Raw genomic sequence first — 9,913 nt, forward strand, 5'->3', positions numbered from 1 at the left:
TACATAAAATTCAAAGATGAATTAGAGTTTACTTTGAATATGCATGAATTGCAATTCTACATATATCAACAAAATCTCAAACTCCATTTCTGAATGAACAATCATTCAAACAGAAACTGGTGAGAATCAATTCAATCACAATCTATAATGAGGCTTTCAATCTACATAAATGGTAACAGAATCTGATTCTTAAAAATACCTCAAAATATTCAAATTGTGAGATCAACTGATTTCTTGGAAGAGTTTACTGTTTCATCAGTCTTGGCTCGTTTCGTTGGTGGGCTGCACCCACCACCGGCATTCGCCTCATGGTCCTTGCAGGTTCTTCTTTCGGACGATTCTTCTTCCTCATCTGCATGCTCGAGAGGTGGGATCTCTTTGGCGCTGGACTGATCATGGTCGGGTGATTCTGCTTCAGTTTTACCAACACAAGGCTGCGTTTCTATCGTAGGTGATGGGAAGTTATCGTCTCTGTTCGATGACGAGCCTCTCTGCTTTCCTTCCTCCATCTTTCGCTGCTGTTCGAACATCATCTGGAGGTGCTTCCCTTGTTCTTCGATCCGAAACTGCAGATTTCTTTGAATCTGAAGCAACAGACATTTCAATGATCAAGTAAATTCTCAAATTGGAATGAATATTGATGCTCTAAAGAGGAATAATTTTGAATGAAATTCTAAAAAATTATGGTATGAACCCAAATTTCACGTTTTGTACGCATATAGGAGTAGGGCTGTAAACAAGCCAAGCTAAGCCTCATTGGACTTTTACTTAGGCTTTATCTTCGGTCGAATCAAGATTATAGAGCTTGCATGAAGCTCGAGCCTGAATTTTTTATATGACTAGTCTATTAACTTACACGAGCTAGCCCGGACTCGACTGACAAAGCAGTAATGAGTCGACCTTGTTACGAGATTACCAAAATTTAAGCTTGTGAATGGGCTCAAAAGTATATAAAGCAACTCGACTGAAACCCCACACAAATTAATTTCAAAAGTCACCAAAGCATTGAGTTTTCCCAAAAAAGAGTATTCAATTTGCATAAACATACAGGAGTAGGGCTGTAAATGATCCGAGCCAAACCAAACAGTAGTAGGGTCGACTCAACTCGTTTGACTTTAAGTTAGGCTTCTCTTGCCTTGAAGCAAGATTGTAGAGTTCATATGAAGCTCAAGCTCAATTTTTGTTAATGATTAGTCTACCAACTTACACAAGCCTAGCCCAAACTCGACTCCCTAAGCATTAGCAAGTCAAGCTCGTTATGAAGCTCAAATTTAAGCCCGTGAATAGGCTCTCAGAAGTATATAAATGATCAACTCAATTGGAACCCCATACAAATTTATTTCAAAAGCCTAGCCTAACCTTATCCCTCATCAAAACATTGATATTTCCACAAAACAAGTATTCGATCTACATATATATGAAATTTTATGGCAAAAGCTAAAAAGCTTCGGACAATATGCTTATTGAAACATGGATTCTTCTAGAGTAACATTGAACTACACTATATCTGCCAAAAGTACAATGTATTGATGGAGAAATCAAACAAAACATTGATAAAATTAAAGAAAACTCGGTAAAAGGCTCAAATCCTTTAAAAAGTAGGAAAGAAGCTACTCATTCCTAATCATGGAATAGACATCACTGCCTAATTGCAACATGCATCAATCATTCTTAGTTATCTGAATTAGCACTTGCTGAAAAAAGTGGCTAGTGGCAGCCAAAATCGCAAAATAATATTAATCAACTTCATGGTAGGACTTGAAGACCATACCTCAAGCTGGTCGTGAAGCTGCTTCTGGACTTCCATCTGCAACCTGAGCGCTTCGGTTATCCCCATTGCACTGGCATCAGAATATAGAAAATGAGATGTCAGGTATAATGAACAAAAACTTAACTTCTAGGAAGGTGATTGTATCATGTTGTGCCATAGCAAATTTGCCTTATACGAAATATATCTATAAGCTAACTCTTAGTTATACTTCTACTCGACAACCAGACTTACGTCTTCAAGTCCAGAGATGCCGTTTCAGCAACATTTCTCGATTTCTTCTCTGATGTTCCTAGATCCAGAACGGAGAAAGATAAATTCAGCCAATCATGATAATGCATTGTAATAAGAGCAATAATACGAGAGCAGCACTAGATTTTCTTTATGCAAGAAATTTGAATATGGGATTGCAACATTAAACAAAGAAAGAGATGGCAATCAGGAGGATGATGATTTATAGAATCGATTGCTGAGAATCAAAACGACTAGAGGGACGACCCCAACCTTCTGATGACTCTGGCTTGTGTCTCGCAGTTCTGTATTTCTGAAATTTTAGAGGCATGTAGTGAGAGACAAACTTCGCCTTTTTAACATCAGAGGGACTATATTTGCAAGGAAGAAACATCTCGTTACCTGCAAGTGGCTCTTCACGTGATAGATAGTAAGGCCTTCGACATTCATGAGTTTCAAGACACCTTTTGGCGTGGCTCCTGCACAGTTGATTCCATTTAGTTTCCGCAAAACAGCATGATTAAGTTATCAATCTAAAGTGGTGACGAACAAGATGCTTACGTTCACCACCACCAAGTTTATTCACAGCCTCCGTGAAAACTTCATGAAGTTCTGGCGTCCAACGCATCCGTGCTTTGGTTGCTGATGAAGCATAAGGAGACGTAACTGCAGAAAGCGTTTGCCCTGTTGAAACTGAAAGAAGGCGATGCTGATGGACCTGCGGCTGGTATGTCGAGAAGTCTGGTGGCAATTCCAGCAGCTGTAAGCCATTCAGTGCCAATTGAAATTCATAAATTCATAATGCAAATCAAGCTTTATATTCTCCCAAGAGAAGCAAATCCAAATCTCAGAGAAGGATAATCGAGTTGACTATTGCCAAGTACAAGCTTGACTAACTTATTATCAAGTTGAGCTCAAGCTTTCTTTATCGAACACTTCAAGTCTCAAGAGCCTAACGAGCTTTCTAAATCTAGACCTAAATTTAAACATTAATCATTTAGTGAAAAAATAGCTTACTTATTCTAAAAAAATATAAATATTTTTGCTTAAACTCGTCGTTTATTATTAAAAAATAAAATTAATTAGATATTTAATATAGTTATTACTAATTAAAAGAAAACAGAATAAGTTATACCAACTTAATAATTCCATATTGTCAAGTTATTTCACTTAACAAACTTGCTCACGAACTAACGAGCTGAGTAGTGTCAAGTTCAAGCTCGACTCGTTTAGTTAACGAGTTTCCATAAATGAGCTCGAACTACAAATTTTATAAGTGTTAGATAAGATAAATAAAATCAAGAATGAGAATATAGTTGAGAAGCAAACCTTGGCATCAAGATCTGGAACATTAACATCAACAAGGAGATCACTCAAATTCAAATCAAGCGTGTCATCGACTGTGACTAACTGATCGGCCCACTCTCGCCAGTCTGTTCTCTTAGCAGAGTCTTCCGATGACACCACATCTCTATCATTTTCTACTTGATTATGATGGGGAGGCACATCCGAGGCATCTGTAGTCCACGAAACACTTTTCCTTTCTGACTGGCTAGCTCCAGTAACCGTGGGGGACGATTGGCTTGAGTGAAAAGATCCCTTATCATTCAATGGCTCGGAAATGAAAGGCGGGATTTTTAATCGGCTCAAGTCAGGCGACAAAGAAGAATGACCAAGACTAACAGAGGCCGATGAAAACAAATGCCCAGCAGTTCTGGTGTCGGTTGATAGTAGATTTGTAGTCAGTTCGTGTACTAAAGTAACCTGCGGCGAATCTGGAAGTTTGGGGTACTTTTCTTCGGAAAGTGAAGGTAGAATGTGCAAAGATCTGGACAAAGCTCCAGAGGCTGGGACTTCATTTGAACGTGTTTCACTAGACTTTTTCTTAAATAATGCAGGGGCCATATTCAAATATCCATGAACAGATGAAAGTTGAAGGCTTTCTCCTATAAGTAGATCAGCAGACAGCTTAGCTTCAAGCTAAAAGAATCTGAAATCACAACCATCATTTCCAATATCCCAGATTGCTAGTTTTCAAGAAGGGCAATAACCAAGCAGCAACAATTCACCATCTGGAAAAGGAAAAATCGAACTACAGAAGTCAATAAAACATGAAGTGGAATGATTATAACATAGTTTTGGTGATTTTTTAACCATTTAGCTTGTGAAGAGAATTTTCATAGCCAAATTTTTGGAAAAAGAAAAAAACAGTTCAAGCCATTTTGCCTTGTCAAAAAATGTTTCTACTCTTACTAACTGATTCCCTCTCAATTCAACTTTGAAGCCTAGAGTCATGAAACTAGAGGCTTCAGTAATGAATCAAGCTCGAGTGATGGGTGACTTGAATTTCGAGTCATGATGATTTGAGGCTCAAGTCCTAGTCACAGGTGCCTTAAGCCTTGAGTCATGGATGACTTGACATCAAGTAATGTTTGAGCTAAAGAAACACAAATGTCTAACAGAACCTATGTACAAGGGTTGGAAATGGCTAAGAGACAATCTCTTTCAAAACATCTTCTCACAAACCAAATGGCTAATAACATGTATGTTCACTTATTACTTATACAATATAATGCAGTTTTGCATCACTACCAATCACTGAAAAATAGGTTAATGTATTTCTGAAACTGCATAATGGAATACAGTTAAGTTTACACGACAAGAAAAAATGCGCCAAGGCATACCAAACCCTCTGCCACGAAGGAGACACGATCATTATTTTAAAATTTCAACATTCAGACAAAGTACCTGGCACCTTATATTGAAGTGAAGCTAAGTTCAATCAAAACAGTACTACTTTAGAATACAGCAGCCACCATCGACATTTAACAAGCATGTTATCACAGTTACTTTAAAACACTCTTCACATAGTCACAACGACTCACATAAAAATTCCTCAAATGTCCCAAATCATTGCTCGATTTTCAGAGTTATGATCTTTTAGCCACCAATGCTAGCTTTCAGACAAAACTAAATCATGAGATATAGGAAAAAAAGACCAGATTTATTCCATGTGATAGAAAAACTCAAGGTTTCCTCAAAGCATCTAATTTCACCAATTCAAGAAAGCAATTATCAAAAGACAGCTAAACAACATACTCCTATCAATCACATTCCTTATGAAGTTACAAATATATTCACGTAATTGCAGATATTCAAAGTGGGTCCCGCACCAATTGTCCTCACATTCATCACTTGCAAAAGACAAAAAGTCAAAAGATATAATCACATTTTCTGGGAAAAGCTAGCTCATTTGCTCAATTCTCATTATGAACAATTCCTCCAACAAATTCAAGTCGAACCCATCTAACAAATTCAAGAAAATCAGCAACAAAAGGAGCACATTCGACAAAACCAAAACCAAAATCCAAGATTCAAAAGTGCATTTAAGCCAAGAATTTACAGCACAGAGTAACAACTATTTTATTTTATTATACATATGTTTAAAAAAAAAAAAGCAATCTTCTACGCTTACTGCAACAAGCAAACCCAATTTATTTCAAGAAAAAACTAAACATGATAAAGAAGATCAATCCACATACCAGCACCAAAAATGGCTGAAAAAACTGGAATTGAAGTGGGCTTCGCCGAAAGAAACCAAGAAACGTGAGACAACAACTATTGAATAGGAATATCTGGCGGCTGAATATTTCCCGAAACTGGCGACTTTCTAAATGAAGAAGGAAAAAAATGGTGATGTGAACGAATATGCAGGCTGTCTGATACTCGAAACTGAATGATTGTTGGTGCTTGCGTAGATAAATGGGTAAAATTCTTGCTTGCTTTTTGTCTGATACGAATCGGTGCTCTTGATTTTTGAATCTCACGGTTCCTGAGTTAGGATTCCTTTCCAGTCTTGGTAAATAAATGGATAATGGACAAGTGGAATCTGACTGACGTGTAATTTCAGCAGATCGCCACGTGTCACAATGATATCTTCTGTTGTAGTAATTTTTTTTTATTTAGAGTGCGTTCTTAAATGGTGAAAAACATCTATTTTCACAAACTTTTCATTAATTTCACATGTTCTGCATAAAGTCTAATTTCGTGTAGGATGTAAAAGAATTAAGGCTATTCATTCTCTTTAATTTATACTCTAATTTATTATTATATTTTCCATCTTAAAGAAATAGGATAGAAAAAGTAGGGTTAATAATTTTTTTTTTCACATAATAAATTTACAATAATAAAAAAAAACTCATTGAAATACGGTAAAAAGTTTGAACATCGATGGAAATTATAAGAAAATACTTCATCTGTCTCATTACAAATGTCTCACTTTTCATAATGTTCCATTACAAATGTCTCGTTCATATTTTATCAAATAATTAAAGGAATTTAATGGGCTCACCCACCATATTCTCTCTTTATACCTATTTTTAAAATAATATTTAAACAATTTTCATCAACTCATTTTATTTACTAATTACACATTCCTTAATCTTCGTACTCAAAAGTAACGGAATATTTGTAATGGGATGGATGGAGTAATATTTTTTTTTTAAGTTATGAGTATAGAATTTTGTAGATTTTTTAATTTACTTTCCACTTATGAAGAACTGGAGATGATTTTCATTTTTCAAATCATATTTTCTTTAAGATTTTTTAGGGGTAATTTTTTTAGGTACTGTATCTACTATTTACAAATATTTAAGATTTTATATGTGCTTCTAAAAAGTGTTATCAAAATCCTAACAAAAAACTTTTCAAATATAAAATCGAAACCAACGTTTCGTTTCGTCGAGTAGATATTCAGGGGTGGGTCCGTGGGTGTAGGAGATTTTTGCTTTTTCTCCTCCCATGAAAATTATGGTTCTATTACTATTTTTATCTATCTATACAAATTGCATTTTTCTTTTATTTTTTTTAAAGTTAACTTTTATATTTAAAATTACATTCATACTTAACATTTACAAAAATTCAATGATTTAACGTATCAACTTGATGAGTCTTTCTTCACTTAATTTTGATAATTTTTTGTTTTCCATTTTATACATATCACTCAATCATTTGTCTAAAAATAGGGTCAATGCGGTGGCTAGTTATATTTGAACAAAATTTTCCCATATAACGAAATTTTTATTTTTTTAAATTATATACTTCCTTCATCTCATTATAAATATCTTATTACTTTTGAGCACGAAGATTAAGAAATGTGTAGAAAGTAAATAAAGTGGATTGGTGGAAATTATTTAAATAGGTATAGAGAGAGAGATCATATTGCCAAAAAAGAATGAGATATTTATAATGATACATCCCATTATGGAAAGTGAAACATTTGTAATGGGACGGAGGGGGTATTTATTATTTCATCAGTATTTTTTAATTTTAGCTTTTCAAATAATTTTCTATATTTGTCCCTAATTATATACTGGATTCCATTTATTCGATAGAATTTGCAAAGTTGAGCTTAGCTCACAAAACTCTAAGTTATTTTTGTTTGCTCATCTCCCTATAGTTTTCTTGATCGAAAGTCTTAACTTGTACGAGTAATATATGGTATTATAGCCAGGGGCGGATCCAGGATTTGAGGTTAGGGGGGGCTGAATTTATTGATCTACGACGTATGTAGACATTTACACGGGGGTTCGGGGGCGGGAGCCCCCGAAGCAAATTTTTTTGAACATTCCGTACACTTTATTTTCATGCATTTTTTTAATAATCACTTAATATAATAGATATATGTTTGCAATTCAATTAATTCAACATCAAGTAGATTGAAAGTATACAAAACAATACTTTTATGCATTCTTTTAAAAAAATATATTTTATTTTCTAAACAAATAAACTAACTTTCATTGTTAATAATTAGTAATTTTACTTTTAACTTTAGAATGGACTCAAATTCAACATTAAAAATTAATTAAGAAAAAAAAATAGGATAAAAATAACATAAATGTAACAAATCAATGTACAATTTCAAAGAATTAGTAATATGGATAGTTGGATATACTAGAAATAATGTATTATATTTTTTCTTCTATTTCTTATTTATATACACATATACATATATATTGATATATTAAGTGAAATAAATTTCTATATTAAAAAAAAAAAAAAAAAAAAAAAAAAAACTCAAAAATTGGGAGGGGGCTTCAGCCCCCCCTAGCCCCCCCCTGAATCCGCCACTGATTATAGCAACCAAAAGCTTGATTTATTTATTTAGGAGTAATGTTGAATTATCATAAAATTTAGCCCATCAAGATTATCTTTTTCATTTATTTTTTAACCCTCCAATAATGTTTAAGGTCTAGGATTCATTTGCGGTCAACATCCACAATACTTTTTGTCGTTTATGTAAGACGTCATTATTCATATATATGTGCAAAGAAAAGAAAAATATACAAAATAATACCTACAAGTGGGAAGAAAAAGATTACAAGTGGGAAGGAAAAGAGTGATGATTGTTGGTATTGTTATTAGTATATGTTTTCTTTTCTTTTTTTGGGTATGCTTTTTAAAATCTGTCCATATCAATTGAGCTAACCACCTATAAAATTATTTTCCCAACAAGGCAATTATGATCTTTTTGAATTTTTGTATGTCTTTCCTTCTCAACTTGTCGACAAGGAACGATGAAGATACTTCAAACTGAAAGAAATAAATTTAGAATGCCAGATTGGTTTGAATGAGATCAAAAGGGTTTTGAGAGATATTGAGAAAAATATTACTGGATTATGATTTATAAGGTTGAATATAATATATTTAATACTATATCAACATTTTAAACTTACCTTCATTCCGCAAAATGAAGTCCTACGTGCATTTAAATATTTTATAAATTAAGATTGAAGATAAATTAAATTACTTAGTGGGTCCAACAATTACATATGGTTGCCTCAAAAAAAAAAAAACAATTACATATGGTTGAATTGATAGTTTATTCAGAATGATCACGTAAATAAAATTACAAAATTCTCTCGTATACAAAAAAAAAAGAGTGATGGCATGAACATCGAAATAAAATAGCAACTTGTTAGTTGTATCGTGTGTTTGACATAAACATCGTAAAGAATCAAGTTGCCTTTCACTTACCCTATATATAATTGAATTGGTCACTTATAGGCTGACGATGATAGTGATGTTTTATGGCTATAGTGTCAGCTTCAACTTGAGATTTCCATTAAATAATTACTCTTATTAAATAAATACTCCCTCCGTCCCATGAAGCAAGACAAAATTTTCTTTTTGGTCTGTCCCACGAAGCAAGACCAGTTTCTAAAAGTAGCAAAAAATTTACTCTTTATTCACCTTATCACTTTTTCACCTACCACACTTAATACACAAAATACCAATTTTTTAATTTTCGTGCCTAAAAGAATTTGATCTTGCTTCATGGAACGGAGGGAGTAGTAAATTTGAATGTGGTACGCGAGTAGTACATTGTTTTGACATGAAAATATTGGAAATCCGTGGAAATTTTCTAGGAGGCTTTGTTGTGGTGACGAAATCCGCTGTCGCTGTCGCCGGCAGGAGGCAACGCTATATACTCCAAGAATACCATATAAAGAAATGTAGTACTCCACATGACACGAGACTAGAGAAGTTTCAATTTTTCATATTTTGTATGATCAATATATAATTTGTGCAACACTAGATAATCTTTATTAATTAATACAGGAATACCATATAAAATGAATAATTCATTCCGCTTCTAAGGGGAGATATGCGTACATCAGCAATGTCTAATTTAAGAAATGGGACTTACTAAATTCAGGCCAACCAATTTGGAAAAAAATTCAAGCTTCACCAAATAATCAATGGTCCAAAACCATCGTCAACAACAAAAAAATAGGCCCCCGACAACTTGCAAAACATGCACATTCAAGAAAGTAACGTAGCTTTTCTTTGCGGCCTCTCTCATCCCTCTCGTCTCCGCTTCGTGACGCGTTCATCAGTGTCACGAAACGGAGG

The 9,913-nt window shown here is 34.0% G+C and overlaps 1 protein-coding gene across 4 annotated transcripts; it reads right to left on the minus strand.

The window, feature by feature from the left end:
• On the minus strand, positions 1–6,128 carry LOC131001919 (protein PHOSPHATE STARVATION RESPONSE 1-like). 4 transcript variants are annotated; one of them, XM_057928565.1, is made up of 8 exons: positions 5,542–6,128; positions 3,329–4,071; positions 2,561–2,759; positions 2,402–2,478; positions 2,273–2,312; positions 2,003–2,060; positions 1,772–1,841; positions 1–584 (listed from the first exon to the last, which is right to left on the minus strand). In XM_057928565.1, the coding sequence occupies exons 2-8, from the start codon at positions 3,902–3,904 to the stop codon at positions 210–212; spliced, it is 1,395 nt and encodes a 464-aa protein (XP_057784548.1). In that variant the 5' UTR covers positions 3,905–4,071; positions 5,542–6,128; the 3' UTR covers positions 1–209. The 4 variants fall into 4 exon arrangements, with proteins under 4 accessions (XP_057784548.1, XP_057784550.1, XP_057784549.1 ...); XM_057928567.1 differs by having other exon boundaries at positions 3,329–4,091; XM_057928566.1 differs by lacking the exon at positions 5,542–6,128 and adding an exon at positions 4,885–5,096.
• Between the last annotated feature and the right edge of the window lie 3,785 nt (positions 6,129–9,913).

This window comes from Salvia miltiorrhiza, chromosome 8 (genome assembly GCF_028751815.1).
Source record: "Salvia miltiorrhiza cultivar Shanhuang (shh) chromosome 8, IMPLAD_Smil_shh, whole genome shotgun sequence".
Classification (NCBI taxonomy): domain Eukaryota; kingdom Viridiplantae; phylum Streptophyta; class Magnoliopsida; order Lamiales; family Lamiaceae; genus Salvia; species Salvia miltiorrhiza.